This window comes from Canis aureus, chromosome 16 (assembly GCF_053574225.1).
Source record: "Canis aureus isolate CA01 chromosome 16, VMU_Caureus_v.1.0, whole genome shotgun sequence".
NCBI classification, from domain to species: domain Eukaryota; kingdom Metazoa; phylum Chordata; class Mammalia; order Carnivora; family Canidae; genus Canis; species Canis aureus.
This window is the reverse complement of record NC_135626.1, coordinates 46,743,089-46,769,394: the sequence shown is the minus strand read 5'-3', so window position 1 is coordinate 46,769,394 and position 26,306 is coordinate 46,743,089. Positions and strand designations below refer to the sequence as shown.

Below are 26,306 nucleotides of genomic sequence, written 5' to 3'. Positions count from 1 at the left end.
GGCCCATGCAGGCCAGAATAGACCACTGGTGTCCCTCAGACCTAAATGTTTGGGACAAACATTTCAAGGGAAATATTTTCCCTTTCAAGGGAAAGCCTTGACTTTTTGTCTTTTTTGGCACCCTGCCATTCCATAAAACTGAGGAACAACTGGGTACAGAAAGTGGTGAGCCTAGCATCAGGTCCATCAAAAAGTAAAGAGATCCAGTCACAAGTTCCTAACGGTCTTCTGTGTCTAACTTTTCCTAGAATCTTTTATTTGCAAGTCTTGACCGCCCTCTTGTGGTCTTTATTTTCTGGAGCCACTGCATTTTGACTGGGATTTTTTTTTAGTAGAAATATGCCTAAGGTTCCCCAGTCTGCCCTGCAGAATAAAACTCCCAGATATGCTCAGATTAGACACAATTGTATGTTTCCAGCTCTACTTTATAGAAGGTGACTCTAATCTCCAATGTGAAAGCCAGGCCTCTGAGAAATGCCCACAGTATGTGCATTGATGCCAGAAGTGTGTTTTAGAGTCTCTGTGTGATTCGTGTCTTGAGAACAACTCAAGAGGTCTAGACCTAGGATTCCTGAATCTCCTCCTAGCCCTTCAACTGAGCTTAGACTTTGCAGGAAGGAAGCAGGGAAAAAGAGGCAGGGAGGGCTGCAAGGGACGGTGGAGTGGCCCCGGGGAGCCTCTGTGTTTATCTGGAAGGTAGAAACACAGAACAATCTGGGAAATTCAATTGAAAAGCCCACTGGGGAAATGTAATTTGAGCTAAATGATCGTAGAACAGCAGCTCCTGAAATCAACTGAAAAACAAAAACAAAACCCAAAATCCACAACCAAGTCCTAACTGGTAATAAAGCCCACAACCCTGGGAAAAGTTCCAGACACTTCCCTCCAACCCTGTCCAGCTGCTGCCGGAGAGGTGAGCAGGACTGGGAACCCAGCAAAGGAGGCTCCACCCTGCATCTTTATAGGAGTCAAAACAAACAAAGGATCCTTTCCCCCAAAATACTAGATACCTTTGCTCAAGTACTCAGAATTTTTATTATAAAATGTCTCTCATTGACAGCAGCATTTTGAAAGTGGATCTGAATGCAATTAAACTTAGCACAAAATTTCCATAACCACTGATTTTACCTTATCTTCACCAAGTGTTTTAAAACCACACCAGTTTTTAAAAACCCAGGGACCTAATTATAGCTCAGTGGGACACCTGGTTTCCAGGCTGGCGGCAGCTGCACTGCTCTGGGCTGCTCTCTGGGCTGCCACCCCCCAGCCCCCAGGGCAACCGGCTGACAGGGAAGCAAATGGTAAGGAGCTGGTCCACCAGATGTGGACTGGAATACCAGTTATGGCACTCTTGACTTCTCTGAGGCCTCAGCTTCTTCATCTGTGAAATGGATTGATACTCCCTGCCTCTTCCTGAGTGGGGAGACCTCCCTTCCTATAGTGATGGTGGCATCATCAGAGCTCAGTAGCTGCTGCCACACCAGAAGGGAGGTTTCCTCCAACAGGAAGCAAGCAGAGAAGGGCAGAGATAAAGCAAAGGGACATAAATGAGTTGGAGGGGGTTCCCCTCTGCTCTCGGGGGACACATTTGCTGTAAGAACTGGTCTCTGGGGCAGGAGGGGCCTTGGAGGAAGAGCTTTGGGGGAAGGTGTGTATGGCTCAGATTAAGGGTTGGGGTGCAAGGAAGGGTGTTTCCTGCCAGGAAGTGGAGGGGGTAAGGTCTTGTGTCAATAAGCTAGGAAGAGCCAGTAATATTTAAATTCTTTCAATTACTGTGATCCCACCAGCACCTACAGCCTGCTGGGGCCTGGGTGGAAATGAGGGTCACAAAAGGAACACCTCTAGTAAGGAAGGAGACCATGGCTGCTTCTTGCAACCCCAGCCACCAGTTCTGTGCAAACCTGGCTGCCCACCCATGGCCACTGATGAGAGTCATGGACAGTCCTGCCTGCCTGCTTCTTCCCAGCGTGTCTGTGACCAGAGAAATCAGCCACAGACTGATTACTGACAGGTCTATTTTCAGAAAAAGCCACAAGGTGAAGATACGTTCATGAACAAGCAAGAGATGCCACTCTGCAGAGGTGTAAGTGATGCCACTCCATTTTCACTGCCTGGGTCGTGGTGAATTTCCAGCAGACAGGTGACTTGTCCTAAGACCCGTAACAAAAGGCACAGGAAACAAGAAATGTGCATCAACACAAAGCATGTTGGACAAGCAGCTTGTTGACAGCTCCTGACCCTGCTCTTCAATGAACCTCATTGCTGCGTGCAGGGTGTGACTGGGGGTGGGGTGAGGGTTGGGGAGCCAGGGTGCTATGCCTCTAATGCACAACCAGGTTTCCCAACCCAGGGGCCACAGGGCGGGGGTGGGGGTGGGGTGGGGAGCTCAGAAAACACAACAAAGGGTTCGTTTTAACTTGGCGATGGCTTCTCAGAAAACAGCTATGTTTCTTCTTCCCATGTGGGAAGACCCCTGGCGTTCAGGGTGGGCAGAGGGAGGATGCAGAGGGTAACAGCCGCAGCAGCACTTTCCCCAGCCAAGTGCTGTTCTAGCCACTTTCTCTGTTTCCTCCTTCAGTCCTCCCAGGCTGGTTATTTTTTTATTGCCCCCGTTTTAGAGATGGAGAAGCTGAGGTTAAGAGAGGTGAGCTAAGTGGCCCATGGCTTTATAGCTGGGAGGCAGGAGCTGGGATCTGAACCCAGGCAGCCCGGAGCGTCACGGCTCCACCGTGCTGCTTCCCTGCAGTGACAAGGTGGGAGCTGTGCCACCTGGGCAGGCAGGAGGGTTGGCAGTCCTGCTGAGGATGGGACAGCCACTCACTGCAGCTGGGAGGAGCCAGGGTTTACCTTCGGGGCGGGGCCAGGGAGGTGGTGGCTTCCCCCTAACTTCCTCTTCTTTTTTCCTCTCCCTTCATTTCCCTTTCCAGCCACACCCGAGCTTTGCACCAGCACCCAGCTCCTCCTACATGTTGTGAAATAGAGCCGCGCGATGTGTGTGCTATTTCTCCCTGGGATAATAGATTCTCCAACCTAAGCACAAAGACGAAAACACACCAGACAGGCAAGAGACATCTGGGTCACGGTAAGGACCCAGAGCCCCCAGTGTGAATCCACCTCATCAGAGTAGGGTGGGCCTCTGAATCAACAGGAACGACAGGTGACTTGTTTGTTTTTACATAGGAACTGTCTCCACTGTCCTGGGAATGATCAAGAGGTGTGTCTGCTGGCTCTGAGGATGCAGGATGTTTTCACCATGAGGGAGGAACCACCGGGTGGCTCGGTGTGCTCGGGTGTAGCCAACTTCTCCAGAGGTTTCTCCAGTGTGAACACATGCAGGGCACCGCGTGACAGCGTTTTTAAAAGACAAAACAACAGGAGGGCGGCCACGAGAGAAGTCTTGACAGATGCCAGTTTACACACACACGATTGTCACCACACTCTGTAAGGCTTGTGAAACCTCAGAGAATATTTTTCTTCCCTAGTTCCAGTAACTCTGGGTCACTGATCTCTTGTGGCCCCTTCAGGGGACACGTCTGTCATGTCAGATACGAGATCTACAGAGAGAAACTTGAGAAGCATTATTTACTAGATGTTTCCCTGAGTATAGGGTTTGAAAAAGAGCATGTGGTGTTGATCCTCGCTTAGGCGCAGAGGGTGGGATTTCCCCTTGCAAATTCTTCACCCAAGCATCTGAATGTTTAAATTTTTCAGGTGGTTCCGATCTGAATATGCTGTAACCATCCAGAGTGGATTTCAATTATTCACAAAGGCAATCCACTGAAAACACAGCTGGTACACAGCTCCGACCAGCTCCCCAAAAGAGAGTGGCATTGTCAGAAATGATTATGGGGAAGATTTCTGAAATAATTTACATGCATGTTGCAAAGTTCCACTTGACAGTTTGAGGGTAGAATGGTGGATTAGGTTATGACAACTGATTTGAGAAAAAATCAAGAAATGAAAAAAAGAAATGAAATAGAATGAGCAGTATTAAGCCAGGCATTGAGAACATCAGAAAAATCTGATGATTTCAGATATATTACACTACATCTTCCATATAAATGCACACATGTAGTGTGTAAGTACACCATATTGCTTGCATGCTTATGTAGATGTCTGTATAAAATTGAAAATGAGGCTTAGTATGTGATTGGAAATATATATTGACAGAAGAAAAAGGAAATGTGCTGTCAGTTTAAAGATGCACTCTTTCTGTTCATTTGATGCTTTAAAAATAGACTTGAACTTATCTTTTTACTCACTGATAGGAGATTTCAGTATTTCCTACTTTGTACAATCTTAAATGAGCCTACTCTGAAGACAGGGGAGGACTGTTATACTCTCTGGGTGATGCATAAGAAGCATTTTTTTTTCCTCACTGGAGGGCCACGGTCATTTGGACGGGAGCATACCGACTGGGACACAAACAAGTAGGCGTAAGGTTCAAGCCACAAGAACACACAGTGCATCCTTAAGAGTGGAGAGCATGGCTGGGGGCTCAGGCTGGGCAGCCACAAAAACCAGGGTGGACGTTTTTGTGGAAGGCAAGGTGGAAGAGAACAGAGTGGAGGAAGAACTACCTTTAGGAAGTGGACATGACATCCCTGTAAGAGACGGGAGAAGGAGAAAAACTGCTAGGTTAGTAGGGAAGATGCTACAGATACAGGAAAACAGCACCATGAGAAAAAATAAAAATCGAGCACAACACACCATAGGTTCCATTTACAGTGCAGACAGAAAGCACAGGGGAGAGACAGCCCAGGACACACGTGAGGGTCCAGGAGAGAAGGCAGGCACCGCTCCAGAGGCCCGAAAGGGGCAGCTGGACTTGGCCCTCACAGGGGTGGGAACTCTTTTTTGTATGAATGATGAAAAGACTAGCATCAAACCACATGGAGCCAAGGCCCTTCTCTTTCTCGTGACTATTTTATGTGGCCATGCGTGGCATCACATCAAATACCTCCCTGGTCATCATGGATGCTTCTTTTGCTTTTGGCTGATCCATATGATGGAGTAATGGGGGTACTTGGTTCATCCTGTGTCTGAGGTGGCACACAGCTAGTTAACTGATTTTAGACACAGGTTGCCACCCTTCAATAAATCAGAATAGAGCCAAACCCACTTACCATTAAAGCTATCCATACTAAAACCTTTTTCTTGATAATTCAGAAGACTCTTCAGTATCCTAAAGAGCCAAAGATTACTGGTAAAACCTAGGTTGGGCAGCTTGCTAACCACATTCTGGTTGCTTAGACGCCAGGTAACCAGGTTTGGCTCCCCAGATGTACTGCTTTTCATCTTTCAGCTTTTTTTAAAAAAACAAAAAAAACAAAAAAACAAAAAAAAAAACATCATGACTAGATCACTTTACTTTCTCAAGTACTAATGTGAGGAAAATAAATTGAAACCATCTTAACAGAAAATTTTATACAAGGAGTCATGAGACAAATCCTAAAAGTTCATACAGAGTGCGAGTCTCCTTCTAGGAGAAAATCTGAGAAAGAGTTTGGTGTTCTGAACCCAAATTTCACAGCCTGAAAGGGTCACCACATCCCTGAGCCTGAACAGAGACAAACAGATTATGCTTTGTGCTCGGAGGGTTTTATCTCCTAAAATAGGAAACTGGCCAAATATGAACTTTACATCTCTTTGAACAGGTACGGATAGATTAGCTTCTGTTACATCTTATAATTAGGATCCTTTAAATCTATAATCACAAATCTATTTATAATTGTTCTCAAAATAGGGCATTTTATTCCAATCCAAAAGCTCTATTTTAGGCTAGAGATCTTAATCCACATCAAGATTAAAGGCAACTAACAATAGCAACAAAAACATCCTCATTGAAATGTTGGTGTTGTTTCCAAGAACCTTAGAGGAAATTTAATTGACATTTCTCCTGCACCTTTTAAATTTTCTTTTTCTTTTTAAAGATTTTCTTTATTTATTCATGAGAGATACCCAGAGAGAGGCAGAGACACAAGCAGAGGGAGAAGTATGCGGGACTTGATCCCAAAACCCCAGGATCACGCCTTGAGCCAAAGGCAGGCACTCAACCACTGAGCCACCCAGGTGCCTCAGTCTCCTGCATCTTTCTGATAGAGTTGCCCAGTCTTTGCCTTAATACCTCTAGGTATAGAGGACTCCACATTGGCTGAGATGCCCTGAAAGGTACATGGTGTGGCTTCAGAAGGGTCCTACCTCCAACTTCCAACTGTAATAGGTCACCTTCCATAGGGAGATAAAAAATCCTTTAGCAGAGACACTTCCATACCGAGGCTGGGCAGCTTCACAGCCTTCCAGCAACCACTGGGCAGTTGCTCTTGGACTCAATCAACCTAGAAAGATCCCTAAGCCATTTTATGCTCGGATAGGACAAGCTGACCCAAATAGTTAGAAAAAAAAAATCAAGGAAAGGCTTATGAAGTGAATCTAGTTAGACACCCATAGACCCTTTCTCTCCACACATCCATGAGCACTCTGAGGGAACACATGCTGGACCTCACGCCTGGATGTTGGATGGGAGGTGAGGAAGCAGAGCACCTCTGTGCAAAGTGAAGATGGTAAATATCTGACAGCTGCCTAAATGTTAACTAATCAGTTTTCAATAATGGACACGAGAGACACTGAACTCATTGAGGTCCTGAGCAATGGCCCTCCCTGACTCCACCTGGTTGGCTTGATAAGGTAGGAAGAGAAGAGCACAATCCTTTGTCTATTAAGGCAATCGTCTTAAAGGGCAGAGACCTCATGTGTGAAACAAAACCCATCAATAAAACCGAAATAAGCACCCAGTCACCGGTTCCTGGGCCTCAATTTGGGAGCTTCCATTTTGAGTTCTCTGAGGCCACTGTGGTCCCATGTTAATGTCATGTCACGTTGCAAGAGCCATAATCTTTTCAGTAGTGAGGCTGGATCGGTGTCTCAAGAACTGGATGGAGAAACTACTAGATCTGACTTGTGTCCTGAGTCAGATGTCTGCTCATCTATGGTTTACTGGGTTCAGGCTAGAAAGAAAGTTCTTCTTCTCCTCCACTGTGAGGGTCACGAATATTACCCACAGAGTGGAGACAAAGTAAAAGATCTCACATCCCCTATTCCTACTCAGCAACGTTCTCAAGACATAGCATTCACCAGTTGGGAACTTTCAGAACTATCCATTTTTGGAACCCAAGTATGAGAAAGGAGCCAGCTGGTCCACCTCTGAGCATGACCATATTCATCACACATGTGGTTCTGTCCCAGGATAAAGGGACTTAGGTGTGAAGGAGGGAGACTCTCTGGGCTGCAGAATGGCCTCTCCCCTGGAAGACCTCCATCAGGTGAGCCATCCTCCTGTGGGCTGTCGAGGAGAGCCAAATAGGTTTAGGTTCTGAAGCATTCAGAGTAGGACTTGAGGTTCTCCAGAATGAGATGAAGGTAACAAATTTTACAGGTGTGACCAGCAAGTGAGCATCTTAGCAGGCACAAGGAAATTTTAGGCTGGTTTAAAAGGCTTAAGAATTAGATAAATATGGGTAGGCTTTGGAAAGCTTGAGGCTGAGAGTGGAGGGGAAGAGGGGAGTCTTTCCAAGGGAATGCAAGTACTAAGGAGCATGCAAGAGCATGATGTGTGCGTGAAGGGGACAGGAACGTGGTGTCACAGGGAGGGTGAATGAGAGGAAACAGGAGAGATCTGGGTCGTACTACACCTCAGCTGGACCAAGTCCTTTCTGTGCTTTTGTTTTCTCATCCATAGAGGTAATTTTAAACATCTCCCCCACTTCTGATATTCTATTATTATAAACTTTTCCTGTAAAGGCCAAACAGCACATATTTTAGGCTTTGTAGGCCATACAGTCTCTATTACAGACACTCAGCTCTGCTCTTGTAGCAGGAAAGTACCCAGTGACAATAAACCAATGAATGTGGTTGTTTCAATAAACTCTACAGACACTGGAATATGAACTTCACCTAATTTCCAAGGGTCACGAGTATCACCTTTAAAAAAAACATTTAAAATATTAAAACCATTCTTAGCTCATGGGCTGTACAAAAGCAGGTGGCTGGGTGCCAGTCCCCGTCCCATTGAACTTGGATACTGGGTGTAATGAAGTCTGTCCTCATCACCTCTACAACTGCTGGAGGATATAAATTTATTCACTCATTAGTCACCAGGTTACATCCTCTCCAATGATATTTCTCAAACTTTAAAGGGGACAGGAACCACTTGGGGATCTTGTGAAAATGCAGATTCTGACTTGGTAAAAGTCTAGGATGGGGTCTGAGAGTCTGCATTTTTTTTTTTTTTTAAGTAGGCTCCATGCCCAGCATGGAGCCCAATGTGGGGCTTGAGCTCATGACCCTGAGATCAAGACCTGAGCTGAGATCAAGAGTCGGAACTTAATCGGAGGCACCAAGGGGCCCCAGAGTTTCTGCATTTTCAGTAAGCTTTCAGATGATGCTCACGCTGCTGGTCCATGTACCATACTTGGAGTTGCAAGGATCTGAAGCACTGAGTGCTCACCACTTTCTTTTTTCAGGATACCCAGGGAGTTCAGAATCCTCGGGATTGACCTCTCTAGACCCCAATTCTAATTCTTTGTAGGACATGTTCTTTGGGGAACAGCAAACAACATTATGTGTGAAGTCACTCTTATTCTAGGATTTTCTCTGTTAAGGGGCTTTAGCTGCTTCTTTGGTGCTTAGGCTAGAACCATAGGGACCTGTATCAGGGCTTAGATGCCATGTCTCTGTGCCAAGGGACATTGGCTCTACCTTCCTTTCTTCCTTTAAGTTCCTGACCTGCCAATCTCCTATGGGTGCCAGGGCCTGGGTACACATGGATAGCTGCTTTTAATATTTAATATTAGGCTTGCCCTGTTTATTGAACCAGCAACATCCACCCTTAAGGCCAACCCCATAGCTATAAACACAAGGCTTTTTATGTCATTTCAGGAATCCATTAGGATGGAACAGATAACTGGAATGTCTTTTTTTCTGGTTTCCCACCAAAGTCATTTCCATAAGAGAAATTAAACTGAAAGCATGTTGCCAATGCTAGGATATAAATGCATTCACTCTCCCTTATGGACTAATCAGAAATTCTGCGCAGTTGCTTTTGGAAGCTTTCTTTGAGTCTGCTCAGGTGAGTGGTAGTGTTAACCACTGTTGACAACGATCTAATGAATGCATGAAAAAGGTTTCCAACACTAAACCTTGTCCGATTTCAGTTTAAGATTTTGCTTCTAAGAGCTGAAATATAAAGATTAAAATATCCTTCAATGGATGTGCATTTCACAGACTTTCCCCCTTAATATCACATTGGTTCAGAAAGTAATTAAGTAAGCTATTTAGGGACCAAAATGAATAAACAACAACAACAAAAAAAAGCAGACTATATTGGGGCTCACAGATTTTGAGTCCAAAAGGTCACTGGAAAGTACTCAGGTTTCCATAGTAACAGTAGCAGGACTGATCAGATCAACAAATAGCTACAATTTATCTGAGGGTCTCCAATGAGACAGGAATGACTCCAATGAACTATTTTCTTTTTTCTCATCCAGAGAAGAACATTCTGAATTAGATAAAGTCTTCAAAGACAATAGAGGCTTTTGGAAAATCCAATTTCAGTAATAGTAAACAGGAAAATGCTTGCTCGCTCTTTCTACATATAGCCTAGTAACAGAATCTTATCAACGTTGATTTAAAAACTTTAACTACAATAGTAAGTGGATATTAATTTGTTAATAACAGGGACAATCTCAAAGCATTTCTCTGGAATAAATAAAAAGTAGATATGTGTGTGTTCTTAAGGCAATCTGCAGAATCTCTAGGGTGATGTGTCTTTCTAGCAGTTTCTGGATCTCTATTACCAATCCCATAAAAGCTTATTCTAATGGAACATGCTCATCAATTTTGGCTTGGCTTCTTTTGCTTTAGACCTCCATATGGTTCTGAGTGGTCACAAATACAAAAACTGTGAAGACGCAGACATCACAGAAGCCACTGCTAATTCTCCTTCAGATTCTGACCAATGGACATTTTGTAGAATACATTCAAAAAAGTCTTTCAAATAAAACATTTCAGCTATGGAAAGTTAGAGTCACCTTCTTTCCAAAGTATCTGTTAACATTAATGGAGCTCATGGGTTCATAGCCCTTAGGTAATACAGTTAGCATAGCCCATGAGGTAAAGCAACATTTTGTCTAGAAGGGAGGGCCCAATGAGAGTTCTGATCCTCTGTTCTCAGCTTTCTAATTACTGAATTCTCAGTGGATTTCACTGTGACTTCTGGGACTATTATTAGAAATGTGTATTATTAAATTATTAAGTAACTCAAATTTTATCCCAGCCTTGTTACATTTGTCTAATAGTTATTTGGCCATGCCAAAAATACACACACACACTCACACTTATCTGGGCCTAGCAATATACCCAGAATCTTGAGAGAATCAACTTTCTGAAATTTAGTTCTCTTGGATACAGATGATTTAGAAGCCCAGGAAAAATACATTAGAAAGTCATTGGTTTTGCATTTCAGTCCCTGTCCCATGACAAGCTATATTTCCTGGGAGGAATGTTCTAGATTAGCCCTATCCTATAGAAGCCATGTGAGCTACATATATAAATGTAAATTTCCTATGAAACTCATTACAAATTTAACCAAGTAAAACTGATTTCAACGTTTAATATTGATATATAGAAGTACATAATAATAGATTTGTTAAATACATAGTTAACCTAATATATCCAAGATATTATTTCAATATATAATATACAGATTATTATTAATGAAGTTACACTCTTTCCTTTTTGCTGAGTCTTTGAAATCCAGTGTGTATTTCATACTTGGTGAACATCTCAATTCAGACCGGCCACATTTTTAAGTGCTCGATAGACTCATATGGCCAATGGCTGCTGAACTGAACAGTGCAGCCCTAGAGGATTTTCAAGGTAAGGGAAAATGCAGCTATTCACTCTTTGGGATTTAAGATTACGTGATTATATAGCTGACGATATATTCAAACCACCAAAGAAGAACAGGCTTGGTTCCTATAGGCTGCCCCTATTCAACAGGCTGAAGAATTTCTGGTGTTTCTAGATCATCTGAAGATAAAGGCTGGGTATGAAGTCAGATGAAGATGGTGATGATGGTCTGTAAATGGGGAGAACTGAGGTCCTGGGGCAGAGCACAGATGACCCATGGGCAGGAGTCAGGCTGAGGGTGGCACCGGCAAAGTTGCCAACTGGGTGAGCATTCAAGTTCAAATCAGCCTGAAACATAGCCTGGACAGAAAACAAAGCTGAAGCAGAGACAGGTTGGGAAGCCTGCTTCCAGGGAACTGGAGTTTAAACTTCGGGCCCTAGAGAGTTGTGAATGCTGGGACAATCAGTCTACTGGTCTGTTCTCAGGAATGACTCCTTGACAAAACTTCTCTAAACAGCATTCTCAAATGCTCTTGCCTCTCTGTAGCATAGCACCTCTTTGCATGTACAAGGGTAGTGTCAGAGTTTGTAAGTTTTCATAAATGTAAGCTATACCAAATCTGAGTAAGTCCATTTTATAGAATCAGATATGATAAAACGAAAAACAACAACAACAACAACAACAAAAGTCCTAGCGGACATTTATTGAGTACTTACTATATGCCAGGTGCTAGGCTAGGCAACTTATACAAATGAGCTCATTTAATCCTCAGAGCACTGCTATATATAGTAGGTACTACTACTATCCCCATTTCACACACACACACACACACACACACACACACACACACACACACAAAACAAATGAAAGATCAGAGAATTTAAGCATCTTGTTCAAGGTCACTACTGCTAGTAAATGGTACAGCCAGGATGTGAAACCATGACTATTTCCAATTGTATCCTCTTTCTAGAATACCATGCTGAACACATGGAGTAATGTGTCCAAGTTCACACAGTGAGGATATGGACAAGCCAGGATCCAAACCCCAGCAGAAGGGCTCCTGGACTGGGGCTCATACAGTGACACAGGGCCACCTCTCAAACCCAAGTGGTCTGAGTGCTCAGCACAGGCCATTTGTAGCTAAAAGCTTGAAGCTTAGGGGTCACTCCCTGTGCCCACTGCTGGTTTCATCTTTGTCCTCGCCAGCACCATACCTCTCGCGGAAGGGGCAGGATGGGTGGGTGGGTCAAGACCTCGCCCCCAGAGCAGCTGCCATCCTTCACACCTGATCGTAAGTTTCTCTCTTCAGAGAACTCTGCAAGTAGGTCTCTGTAGAGAGCTCACACTTGTTTCGAGCAATACTGCAACTGAAATGCATCCATCTTGTTCTCTTGAATCCTGACACTCCACAGAGAGTTATTTATGATGTATCATTTGCCAGCTCTCTAATGGGACATTGCTTTCCATTATTTTCTGACAACAGAAATATTCCACTGCAGACAAAGCCCAAAGCACACTGCCTCTTGGCGATCTTAATTCTGCTACAAATACGTCTGTTTTGCTTTTTAACTTTTTTTTTAATGTTCAATTTTAACTTACCCTAGAGTACAGCAGCAGTGGATGGCAAGTAGAAAAAAAAGACTCAGGTGCTTTTAGCTTCTCATTTTGTTCTACTTTAATTACCCAAAGCAAATGATGAAAATAACAAAAAGCCTCACCAACTGGGCAGAAGAGAATGGTGTTGCCCCCTTTTAAGAAGAGCTGCTTGGCTCTTTTATGGCAGCATCTCCAATAACTGTAAACAACATATAGAGAAGACAAGCAACCCCACTGGGAGAAATGAGTTCATATTAAGTCCATTTGTAGCTAAAAGTCATCAAAATACAAATTAGAGGTAGGGACTGTGGTACTGGAGCAAAATGAGAGAATTCGGGTTTTATTTGTTAAATATGGACGTAGGAAATGTGCAGAGGTGGAAAGTGGTTTTCGTGGTGCTGTGGGCCTGAGGGAGGCAGGTCCAGGGTCTCATCCAGGGCTCGGGTCATCAGCCCTCCTGCTCCATTTCTCTATGGGGAGGATCAGAGAAGAAGGTCTTGGCTGGGAAGAAAGGTAGATGTGGGCCCAATGGCTCAGGGGAAGAATCGACTATACTGATGAAACACAAAAATGCTCAGCCTCACTAATAACCATGCAGACAGACGAATAAGATCCTCTGGAAATGTTTGAAATGAGGAAAAGATGTGGTCAGAAGATACTTTTCTTCAAACTGGAAGAAACTCCCTAGGCATAGCTCAAGATGTGAATTATTCAAATCCCAGATTTGGTAAAAGATCAAAAGAACAACAGGACACCAACAGAAATGCTAGACTTTTCACGTGAACACGATCACTAATAAACCAACTGTGCCATTTCTGTTGTTAACCGGATGAACCATTAACTGCTGCTATGCTTATGACTATACTTGGGTTCGTTCTCGGTGTGGTTCACATCACACATCTTTCAGTTGTGCTCACTTTTGAGTCTTTGCTCAGGACCTTATACCAAACTACAGTGCTGAGAAATGTCAGTGCAGACTGGCTCCTCAGGGTGAGACTCCTTTTGCTCCCCTGACAACTCCCCTGTAACCCTGCTTCATCCAGAGATTACCTGACCCACTGCCAGTTACAAAGTTCCCAATTCCCACACACATTCTAGAAATCCATCTAAATGTAAACGAAGATCTACTTTTCCCATAAAAACATGTTATAAATGGTGATCAAGTTTCATCAGTATCTATTTCATCATGTGGCTGGACCAAGGACACAGAACACACCCGTCATTTAGAACACGATTTCAACATTAAAAAAAAAAAAAAAAAGAAAAAAAAATTTTTTTTTTCTTCTGGAAGCTCTAGAAGTTTAAGAAAAGTCCCCTCTGTAACCCAGTTTCTACAATGAAACATATTGAGGATGATGATAAAACACTAGTATGAAAGTCTGCTTTTGGAAATTTCTAACGACAACCTAATCTAATCTTTAAAACAATACCATTAAGTCAATGCTATTATTATTCCCTTTTACAGTGAAGGACACGCACAGGGAAGTCATGTGGTTAATACATGGCAGGGCCAGGATTTGATTCCATGTAAGAATTTGTGGGCTCAACCTGGGATTAAACTAGCCTCATGGGCCAAATCTGGTCTGTCACCTGTTTCTATAAATAATGTTTTATTAGCACACAACTGTTATCTATCTGTTGTTTGTGGCTGCTTTTGAGGTGAGTGGCTGGGACAGAGACTCTGAGGCCTACAGAGCCTAAACTATCTACTATGTGACCCTTTATAGAAAGTTTGCTGAGCAAGGACTAAACCACCATCCTCTGGGCACTTCGAGGCAAAGGAAGGCCCTCTCTCCAGCCCTGGCCACGAGCCTCAACGCAGGGAGGGGGTGCTCAGTAGCAGGAGGAACACAAGTCCTAGATCTTATCAGTTGTGAGGGGAGGTCCTGGGGAAATCACTGACCAGCATGGAGGGTTAGGATAAGCTTATTTCTCAAGAAGCTTCCTGCCTCGTTTCCAAAAAGATCTGAAGCTCAAAGGCCCAAAGGTATAGATGTAAGCTCCACAGACAGGAGGAAATGTTTGCTTTATTCATCACTGGAGCCTTATTATTGAACAAATCAACAAATACATAACTTATGTTTGTGAATCAGGAAGTATGTAGACTTTATTTGAAGACAAATAGGGAACAGGGTAAAGGCCCAGGGATGGACTGTCTGTGACAGTGAGGTCAAGGTTCTGGTTTGTCTTTTACACAGATAAACTGCTCTAGGGGCACAGTGCATTACGGAATCAGGTCATTTCCAACCATCCTGGGATTTCCTTGTCTCCTAAGAGCTTTTACTCACTGATCATTCTGTTTGCCTGAATTCTGGAATCAACAATAAATTTGAAATTTTTCCCCATGTTATCAGATAAATGCTAACACGGTGACAGGGCTCTGAAGCCTCGTTTGTTTGGATTTTTATTCTATCAGATTGAGCGACTTTTGATTCCTGGAAGAGGACTTGAAAACCACACTTAGTTATTAGATAACAGAGCTGGGCACGGAAAGAACAATAACCCTGTGGACAACACCACTGAGTGATGCCCAGTCATGATTCACCATGGAACTTTAAGTTTAAAATTTCAGCTGAATCATACTGTTACCAGAGGGTGGGAAAGTATCTCTTAAAGACTGTGGGGAGGAGAAGAGGACTTGGATGATGGAAAGGCAAGTCAGGATGGCAAGTACATGGAGAGATGTGGACAGAGGGGTGAGTCTACGGACACTGGGAAGCAGTCATACCATGGCCAGGAATGGAGAGGGAAGAATGGGGTGGGTATTAGAGAAAGTTCTCCAAACTGCACCCTGGTGCCTGGTGGCACCCTGTCTGGGGAGGCTGGCTGTGACTCTGAACTGCTCAAATGTGGACACAGCCTTTCTACTCAGGCACGCTGCTTCCTTATAAGCAGGAAAATATTACAAGTTTCACGTTTACGGACCTCAACAGCACACAGCTACGTGATAACTCCTGCTTGAAATCAGATCTGAATATTCCATTTAAAATGCAACACAACAGCTGTGGAAAAATTCTCAGCATCTCCTTGACACTACTGTAATCTAGCGGCTTTCTGTCTGGTCTCCTGCAACTCTAAGTAAATGAGCTAATGCAATTCCAGCAAGATCTAAGGGGCTGAAACATGTTTAAAGAAAAAGCCCAAATGTAGTTCGTGCAGGTGCTCTGAGCACAGAAGTCAGTAAGCTAGACAGCAGAGGCTCAGTGTCTCTGCTGCACTTGCCCTTGGGGGCTAGCAGAGCTCCAGTGTAAAGTACATTGCCAGGAGGGAGAAGAGTAACCAGCATGACACACATGGCCTCTAACGAGCCTCTAGAGAGAAATGCAATTCTGGCCTCAAACCTCTGACCTAGCCCCCCCCCCCTCCCATTTTTTTGAGTTTGGAACTCTGACCTTTATAAAAATCTAGACTCACTGCCCAGAAAAACAGGAAGGTTACTCATCAGGAAGCCATGGAAATGAAGCATGAAAAGTGGGTCAATATTTCTCTGTCAGCAAAGCTAAGTCTCAGACATTTCCAAGAGTGACACCATCAAGATGTCCCAATACTGTTCCTCCTCCCTCAACTGTGTTCTATACCAGCAGTTCCTGACCTGTTGGTTGCTAACGACCTAAAACTATGGCATGAAATTCAGCAAGGCTCCGTCTAGTTTCTCAGCAATCTCTCCTGCCTGGGGCATCTGAGGAGTGCTGGTACTTGGGGTCCCAAAACTCTCTGGAAAGATTCATCCTTCACAGAGGTGGTGTGATGTTGGGGACGGGGCTCCTGTTCTGAGCTATGAGGCGGAGGTAGGAGTAGCTAAAGGAGGAAGTGAAGGAAAAAAATAAAAATAAATAAATAAACAGCTTTGTCTGGCATAGATACTTGCAGCTATCCCAAGCCTTAACACAGTTTTGCACTTGAATGCCTCTATTACCAGGCCCCTTTGGAAAGAACTTCACTTTACTTATAAATTTCTTTTTCTTCTATATTTTTTAGGAGTAGAAATTGCAAGACGGTTACTTCCAACTGAATTTTACCTGTGTCTATAGCAATAGATGTGTTTGGCGTACACCAAGCTTTGACTTTTAATTAGTTGCCAATATTAAAATAAGTCAGAAGATGTCATATAAAAAAATCTGGATTTTTGGCTTCTCTTGAAGAACCAGAACATCAGGTGGCATAGGACCCTCCTCTGTGCATGGCAAGGATCAGCAGATGCTGAGTAGCCCAGGCTACCCCCTTTAGACAGGGCTTGTGTTCACCAGCTTAATCCAGCCCCCACCCTGCTGTCACCAATCCTGAGCCCTGCTGTTTGTTGCCATTTACTGATATTCTTTGTGACTCATTTATGCTCCCGAGGGCATCCAGGCTCACAGCCCTGACCTTAAGTATTTGCCATCAACATCCACTTTAACCAAGTATCAGCCTGAAGAAAGCACTCTGAACATTTTTCTGTCTTACATCCTTAAGAATTCATTCTACCTCCATATGATCTATAGGTTTCTTTGGGACAAACCTTTATTTCAGAGAAGGAAACTAGAGAGGGAGGAAACAAAACCAACAGCATCTCATTAGTGTCGACATTTCAGCCACAGTTCAGTATCTCTGAGCACACGTGTGTGTCTATGTGTGTGCGCACATGTTTCTTTAGGGGATGGGAATTCTGAAAATCCTAATTAGCCTGAGGTACAGAAATATTCAAAAAGAAATGAGCCGGTTACATAGACGGTTACGCCTACTGTGCGACTCCCTCAAACAGCCAAAATGCAGGTGATTAGAGAAATAGAAAAAAAAAAAAAAAAAAAAAAAAAAAGCTGTGACCTGGAATGTAAGGCAGATACTCCGAGAAGAGAATGTGCGTTAAAAGCCGAGATGTCTGGTAAGTGAAGAGCAGTATGGATAGAAAGAAGAAGAAGGAAGTGAGGAGGACAAGGGGGACAGAGGAGGAGGGAGGAAGAAGACAGATGAATCTGGGACCCAAGGCAAACACAGACACTCGGGAGGAAGGAGACAAAGAGCTGGCCTTTTCTAAAGCTGGGGAGCAAAAGTGAAGACGCCGGCCTGAGAGCTTAATTACACCCAAACCACCTCCCGAGTTAATGCCAGCACGTCCTCCTGCCATTTGGAGGAGCACAGTCCTTCTTTCTAATGAGAACACCGCACTTGGAACCTTGCCTGTCCCCCCCACTGATGTGCCAAGCAATTTCTTATGCACAAATCAATGACGCTGATTCCGGGGATAGGTCGCGTTTCTGTTCTCACAACCATCGCAGGCCTAGAACGCTAACCCAGCTTGCAAAGGAAGCTGATCATGCAGCACTTCTATTTTCAAATAAAGGAAAAGCTTCACACTTCAATTGCTTTAGGTCGCCTAGCAGGTGTGACTGCAAAACCCAGGCCCTTCCTGAGGTCAAGCTCACCAAAGGAAAGGCGGCTCCAGTAATTTCCTTAATATCCTCACCTCGAATTTCTGTCTGAGCTCCACGTTTCCTTCTTCGTCCCCTTCTGGGATGGGTACATTGTAGTACTCACCTTCCTCTTGGTTAAGCAGCTTGTACCTTTGTGGGAGACACGGGACAGAAGAAGGGTTACGAACGCTGTGTTGGTATGACAGAGTCAGCAACTTCCCTCCTCCAACCCCTAGCCTGGCTGTTTCTAAAATGTGTCCTGTGGGGAGACTTCAGCCAGGTAACCTCATGCTCAATCGTCACTGCAGACTGAAGCCATTTGTTTTCTGAATCTCCTGGGGCACTAATGTTTCTGAGACTATTAACCTTTGATTGACAAATTGCATATTCAATCTGCGGTGTCCTTACCATCCACTGGCTGGCATCTTCATCAGCTCTGAGACTCCGAAGGAAAGGGAGCCCATGAAATCATTCCTTGTTGTTCGATCCCAGTCCCAGATCTCTACGGACAGCCGGCGGTCTTTATCTGAAGGTTTTAATTTGCTACAAAAGAGCACACACAGACGGACACAAACACAAGGTTATCTAGACCACAGTTTCTTGGGGGCTACCACATGCTCATGATAGAGGAGTCTGAGATTAAAAAACTAGTAGTATATTCAATGTACTTCCCTCCCTACTGCCAACAGAGTACCAGCCCCCAGCAGCCAAAGCCCTAGACTGGCAGAGAGCAAACAAGGTCCCAGAGGCCAAATCTGGCCCTCTGTTTTTTGTAAATAAAGTTTTACTGGAACACAGCCATGGCCATTTGCATACGTACTGTCTATGAATGCTTTGGCTCTAGGTCAGCAGAGCTGTGTGCTTGCAACACAGACTGTATAAAGCCTGAAGTATTTACTGACTGTCCCTTTACAGAACTTGCTCACCTCTGTTCTATATAAAAGAGCTACCTTTCTGGTCATCCATAGGTAAACCACTCCCTGTGGAGCGGATGTGCTGTTCTAGTCCACACGGATGACCACTTGGTTGTGCTCGGTTGCAGAAGTGCTTCCTTGTCCCTGATGATGTTATGCCACTCCTTCTTCTCACTGTGTCCTTCCTTCTTTCTCTTCTACTGTCTCTGCCTCTGAAATCCTGGCACTCCTTTAAGCCTTGTTTAAAATGTCACCTCCTCTAGGAAGCCTTCCCTGCTAAAAGGTGAGGATGATGTACCCATTTCAGTGGCAACAGCACATGACTCCTGTATTCCTTGTTTTAAAAATTATTATTTAATTTATTACCTTACCTTCTTCCAAAGCCTCAATAGGACTCAAGTCCATTAAGAAGTGGGACACGTGGGGTTCCCTGGGTGGCTCAGTGGTTAAGCATCTGCCTTCAGCCCAGTGTGTGATCCTGGGGTCCTGGGATGGAGTCCCACATCGGGCTCCCTGCATGGAGCCTGCTTCTCCCTCTGCCTGTGTCTCTGCCTCTTTCTCTCTCTCTCTGCCTCTCATAATAAATAAATAAAATCTTAAAAAAAAAGAAGTGGGACATGCTTTATATACTTTTACATCATCTTTAACATAAATGAATCTTTCTGTACATGGTAGGTATTGATGATAATCTGCGGGACCTGCATTATGTAACTCTTGGCTACCATCTGGTATAACAGGTGACGGCAGCTACCACTTAGCCGTGGCCTGAGAAAGCCTTAGGAATGAAGCAACATTTAAAGACATTTATAACAGGTCCACCTCATCACCTCTCACAGTGAGGTGGGCAGTTCTGTGATGTGTAGGGAGGGAATTCAACTGGGAAGAGAAGACAAAACTTACAATGTAAAAGACTCATTCCACTGGGGATTCAGTGTAGAGCGGATGGTTTTGGTTTTCTGTTTGCTTTCATTCTTGGGATCAGGAATTAGTTTCAGCTTCACATAAGGATCTGAAAGCCCATTTGGATCCATAGGAATCAGATTCTTTGCATCTCGTACTGTGCAGGGAAAAGGAAAAAAAAAAGATCAAATGTTATAAAAAGAGAACTGACCTGTCTTGCTCAGTGTCCCATGTCGAGACCGAGTTGAATGACAGAGATATCTGTCAAGATGGTGTTTAAAGGAAGAGGAGGTGATGACTAAAATGTCTCTGATCTTCAATATGAGGAAAGCTGCCTGCTGTCACTGCTGCCAGAGATAATGGGCATCACGCGGGCCCTGTGGTCAAGCCTTGAGATGCAGCACCAGCCTGGACCAGCAGCAGTAGTGACACCTGGGCACCTCATATTAGAAATTTGGAAGCCTGGGTCTCTCTCCAAAGCTGTTGAGATAGAAGCTGTATTTAAGCAAGATCCCCAGGTGCTGTCTGCAGCCCTTTTCCAGAACTGGTCATGCCCGGTTCCAGGCAACCAGCCAACCTAGTCCAAGCCATTGAATTATTTGAGCTCCTAAAAGGATTCACCTTTTTTCTTTGTAAAGGCCAGTGACTTTCAATCTGGCTGTACATTGGAATCTCTGGGGCTTAAAAATCCCAGTGCTCACTGGGCACCTCGGTGGCACAATCAGTTAAGTGTCTGACTCTCGGTTTCTGCTCAAGTCATGAACTCAGGATCATGAGGTCAAGCTCCACATCAGGCTCCACACTCGGTGGGAAGTCTGCTTGTGACTGTCCCTCTTTCTGTTCCTTCCCCTGCTTGTTTTCTCTCCCAGATAAATAGATAAATTTCCAATGCTCACAGCTAAATTAGAATCTCTGAGGGGTGTAGCCCATGGTCTTAAAAGCTCCCCAGGTGATTCTACTATCCAGCAGGCGCAAGAGCCACTGATGCATATAGCTGTAATACAGAATATTCTCCCCAGGTGTGCTATCCCTTGCTATGCAATGTGCACATGTCCATAGACCAGTAGCACCTGGGACATTGTGTGCTCATCAGATGTGTGCAATCACAGGCCCCACCCCAAAATTACAAACTCAGAATTCTCACTTTAACAAGACTCCCAGATAATTCCAATGTACATCCTAGATTGAGATGCATTCATATGGGAATCCAAAATAATGAGGAGGAAAGGTCACCTCATCCACAGAGGGAGGCATGCTCAGAGATGCAGAGAGCAAGGGCTTATTACCTCTGTGGGAACAGGTAAAGCTACTGCATGTAAATGAGATAGGTCATTATCTACCACGATGATGAGAAGGACAAAAGCCTGAGCCTGCCTACCCCAAATGTCTTCCTCACCATCTTCTGATGACATCTTCCCCAACATGGCTGAAACTTCCCATCATCAGGGTCCCTAATTAGCTGACACCGTGAGTACACATGTAATTGGTTCTCCCAGCATAGCCCCTGGACCAGCAGCCCTGGCATCACTAACTGAGTCAGAACTCTAGGAGCAGGGCAGCCCGGGTGGCTCAGTGATTTAGCGCCGCCTTCGGCCCAGGGCCTGATCCTGGAGACCCCGGATCAAGTCCCACGTCAAGCTCCCTGCATGGAGCCTGCTTCTCCTTCTGCCTGTGTCTCTGCCTCTTTTTCTCTCTCTCTGTGTCTCTCATGAATAAATAAAATCTTAAAAAAAAAAAAAAAAAGAAATCTAGGAGCAGGTGCAGTGATCTGTGTTTACCAAGCCTTTTGATTCTGATGCAGAGAAGAGTTGTGGAAACATTGTTCTAGCCTATCATACCGATCATTAGTTTAGGGTGACTGTTAAGTCCTTAGAATAATTTTACAAGAAGATGTTGGAGTTTGGCAGTGGGCAGAGAGGGGTTAGAAGGATGCTGAAGATACTGGCCCCAGGGCCTTGCCCTATGAGAAGTCACAGACCAGCACTGCCTGTTCCCAGTCTTGGGACACATTGAGTGCGCACACTTGCTGGCAAACAGCCTCACATCCTTTTTGCCTAGAAGCGTGAGCACAGGCAGGTGACAGTTAGGACCGTATCCAAATGGTCTGAGTGTGGGGTGGGGGGATGGTGGGCTGGCTCATATCTACTAGCCACAGAGAAGCCAGGCCTATCCTATGTTCCTTATATTCACTTATGCTTTCCAAGGATTTCCCCCCTAATATCTAACCTCATCCAACTGGGAGTGGGTACAACATAAGCAAGCATGCATGGGCTTTGCAGCTCAGTACACCTGCTTTCAAATCCTGTCCCCACCAACCCCTCCCCTCCCATGTATTCCCAAGCACAGGAAACATAAGTTCTTGAGCCTCTATTTCTTTACTCACAAAAAATGAAGAGGGGCTCATTCCCAGTGAAACAGCATTGTTGGGGGGAAGTAAATGAAATAGTTGTCATAAAAATAGAGCTCTCCCGCAAGGAACGGGAAGGGGCCAAAGGTCTCTCTCCAATTAATCACTGGAATGAGAATCAGATCCTTTTTAAAAGGCGGCTAAAGCCCTGGAATGTCTAACACGGAGGCTACAGCCCAGATAAACTAATGAGGAACCACAGAGGCTGCCAAGGGTATTGCCAGTTACAGAACGATTATGGTGCTGGCGTTTTCATCTTCAATTTCTGGTCCTGACAGCCAGCACATACAGCATCGTTTAAGGCTGATCTCTTCTGAATGGTGATGAGTTACGGTCTTGATGGGATTGAAAGCTGTGGGCTTCCTACTGAGATACTATGATTGAAGTGGAAAATAAAAAGAGTTACCAATTCCAAACATCATTGAAATAGACAGTGGGTCCAAATTTCAATTTCCCATTGCAGTGGAGAAGAGCCTGCCCGGTGTGTGGCTGATTCATCACATGCCGGGGCACCTGAGTAAGGACCTGGAGCAATGGACTTGGGGGCTCCCACTGGCTCAGACTGTGGGCTCTGGGGCCAGGCTGCCTGCGCTTGAATTCTGGCTCTGCCACTCTGGGGAGAGGGGCGGGTATAGCGCTGGGCAAGATCTGTAACCTCCCGGTGCCTCAGTTTCTGCATCTGCAAAACGGTACCTCCCTGGGAGGAGTCTGTAAGTTCATACGTGTGAAGTGCTTAGAACAGTGGTATGCACACAGTAAGAGCCCAATAATGATTATTATCATTGTTGTTAATACAAGTTGCTGGCAGAGAGCACACCCCTAAAGGCTTAGATGTTCAGAAACTGGACTGGCAGCTTATGAGTTGGCAGGCGGATGAAGAAGAGTATGACGTGGAGATTTTCTAAGGTGGTTGCAACCGCGTGGTGCTGGCAAGGTCTTAACCTGGGAAGCAGTGCTGGACAGGGTCGCTAACAGGAGCAGGTGCAGGGAAGTTAGGGATGAGAAAAGAAGAGCAAAACAAGCGGGGTGGTAGATGAGAAGGGCGAGAGGCAGGAAACAGAAAGAAGAGAATATGATCAAGTTGTAGGGTCAGAGGGCAGTGAGGATGGTGCCCCTGCACGGGTGCTGATGGTGGGTGGGCACCCCAGGGCAGTGGTTCTCCAGCTCAGCTGCACATGGGCAACAGTCAAATACTGATGTCTGGGCCCCACCCCTAGAGTCCCAATTTAATTGGTCCTGACTGAGGCCCGAAGTGGCATTAGCAACTTTGAAGCCTCTCAGGTGAGTATTGCATGACACCATCCCAGGCACCTGGCTGATGTTCTTACAGGGTGGTCCCTCGGCCCACATCACTGGCATCTCTTGAGGACTCAGTATATTACGTCAAAAAAAAAAAAAATCCACTCACTTTTTAACACTCGGCCCTTAAATGGTTTTTTAAAAATTTATTTGAGGAGGGAGGTGAGGGAAGGAGAGAGAATCTCAAGCAGACTCTGCTGGGCACGGAGCCCTGGGCTCCATCCCACGACCCTGAGATCGCGACCTGAGCCAAAGCCAAGAGTCTGATGCACAACCGACTGCACCACCCAGGGGCCCCTTAACACTCAACACTTAAAAAGGAAATGTGTTACTCCAGTAAATGGAAAACCAAGGCTGTCTGCTATGAGGAGAAAGGAACCATAAAAATAAATACAATGCCTGAGGCCTACTCTTAGTTACAAAGGGGAAATTAAACCAGGGTGAATGCTTAGGACATTCCAGCCCCAAATGGAGTTCCCCTCTACACCGTACTACCAAGAATGAAGGAAAGCTGGAAAGGGAGTAACTTTCTCACCATGTGATTGAATGCTTTCTAATGTCAGATCAGTGCCTTCAGGAATCCTGTGGAGCATGAGCAGAAGTCCTAGCCTGTCGGGTCCTGCCCCACATGTGAGAAGCCCTGTGCCAATTATGAGGCACAGAGGAAGGTGAGCATTTCACAGTGGGGCCAAGAACAGACCCGGCACAGGTCCCGTGGCTTATTTCTTGTCTCTCATCTTCTGTGACAGCCACCCTGTTCTGACCCTCAGACTTCAGATTGGAACAAATCTGCTGTGTAACCTCTTGATGGGACTCTTCGGGGCAAAGCTCTATCATGCCAGCTCAAGTTCTGAGAGGTCGACGGTCTCTAAAGGTGGCGGCAGAGAAGCAGCACATCCCCTGACCCACTCCACTGCTGTGGCACTAATCCACACAGGCCCTGAGCCCCCTGGAACGCACGCGGGAGGAGCTCTTGCTCCCGGCATGTCACAGCAGTTCTGCAGCTTCCGTGAGGAGGACACATCTGCTCAAGAAGTATGTCTGTGCTGTGGTATTGGCCCTTTTAGAATCAAAGTCTGTTCTATAATTCCAGGACTTTAATAGAAATGTAGAACATGAGTTGTATTATCATCTTTTGGCTTGAAGTGTGGCTTTGGAAAGGATCGGCAGTCAAGCGTTAAGGAAAGCCATCCTGGGTTGAAAGGTTATATAATTTCCTGATTATGTAAGGTATCCCTCCTGGATAAAATCCATTCAAATAAGATTATGAAGATTGAAAAACACCTCCACGGTGCCTCAGGGATACCTGATAGAAGTGGCGAGGCAAGCCCAGGACATGGGAGTTTTGAGTAAGTGTTCAGGCATATGAGCTGGCTCATCTAGAGCTTGGAGGCGGCCTTACCCAGACTGGGAATCTGCAGCAAAAGCATCTGGTAGATGGCACAGCCAACACTTAGGAATGAAGCCAGGGATTTTCTCAAAGGTCTGTTTGAGAGGGAAAAGTAGAGGTGACCACCATGCTTTCTCAGGGAGAGGCCAGCCAACCCCACAAAGACTGGCAGTTAGGTGACTGTCAAATGCCCATCTGAGGACATACAACGACAGTCAGGCTCACTACACTTGCAGATAGTGGCTGACTTCTTCTCAAGGGGCCAGTAAAATATATAGTGGCTAAGAGTGTGGACAGCTGGGTTCAAATCATTGCTTTACCACTTTTTAGCTGTAGGACTTCAGACGAGTTAGCCCACTTGTCAGTCTGTTCACATCTGTAAGACAGGAACAGTAACAGTGCCTGCCTCACAGTGTCATGGTGAAGATGAAGTGCATTAATATCTGTAAAGCATTTAGAAGAAAACCTAGAATGGATGGAGTGTTACAGAAGCATTTGCCGCCATTACTAATGATCATGTTCACATGTGTCTGCCACTTTACCATCATCAGCCAGCCCTCCTGTCTGGCCCAAGGGGCAGGGCTGTTTCCTCAGAGTAAAGAAATCTGGTATATTAAAGGGAGGGTTCATATAGTACTGGAATTTCCAGACCTCGGGGTTAGGTTAGAGTTCAATACTCAGATCCTAGTGGTTCTAAAATAGCTTGGGATTAAAAAAAAAATCAAGGCAATCCTTGATCCATTCAGAGAATGGTCCAGATGGTCTCTTGACCCAGAGAATATAGGTAGCATAAATTATGAAGTATAATAATAAACACCTGAACTCACCACCTAACATAAAAGCCAGACCAGGGCCAATGCAGCCATCCACCATATTTTTCTTACTCTCTCCCTGCCTCCCTGTGGATTTTCAGCCTCAGTCTGAGGCTGCCTCAGGGCACTCTGGCTAGGCACAGAGCTCATGGAGGCTTTGGAAGATTCACACATGACACACACTAAAGGCATCGTTGGGGAACACAGCTAGAGCCCCTCTACCTGTAGACTGGACTTGTCTGCACTGACCCATAGTAACCCCTGCCCATCCGAGTTCAGATCTGTATGGGAACATTGTTCAGTGAGGCACAGAAAAGTCAAGTGCCTCTAAATTCAAGGACAACGTGGCCCTTCAAATGACGTGTTTTGCTTTACAAAAGAATTCTCTATTTTTAGTGTCTTTACCCCTCTCTCTGCAAGCATCCTTGTTCATGGCTTCTGCTTACAAAGCCAACAAGGTCGAAAGCCCAAAACAAAGCCTTGCTGCAAAAGTCGGGATTGTTCAGTGTGTGCTGACCTAGTGACCCTCCCCCTCCCCCTCCCCTCTTGCTCGACAGCAAAAACAAGAGTGAACAAAATTCTAATAATCCTACCCCACATCACACAAAGGCAAAAATTACATTATCTGACACTACAGAAAAACAAGACCATACAAACTCTTCTTTGTCTGAAGTTACCAACAGCGAAAG

General features: G+C 45.0%; 1 protein-coding gene across 2 annotated transcripts in view; it reads right to left on the bottom strand.

Moving 5' to 3' along the window:
- Positions 1-26,306, bottom strand: part of PRKCA (protein kinase C alpha) — a 395,491-nt gene that overhangs the window by 67,584 nt on the left and 301,601 nt on the right. For both annotated transcript variants that reach the window (XM_077853719.1, XM_077853720.1), the window contains 3 exons: positions 19,710-19,866; positions 18,304-18,438; positions 17,949-18,045 (listed from right to left, as the gene is read on the bottom strand). In XM_077853719.1, coding sequence (XP_077709845.1) covers positions 17,949-18,045; positions 18,304-18,438; positions 19,710-19,866 — 389 coding nt within the window. The remainder of the gene's footprint in view (positions 1-17,948; positions 18,046-18,303; positions 18,439-19,709; positions 19,867-26,306) is intronic.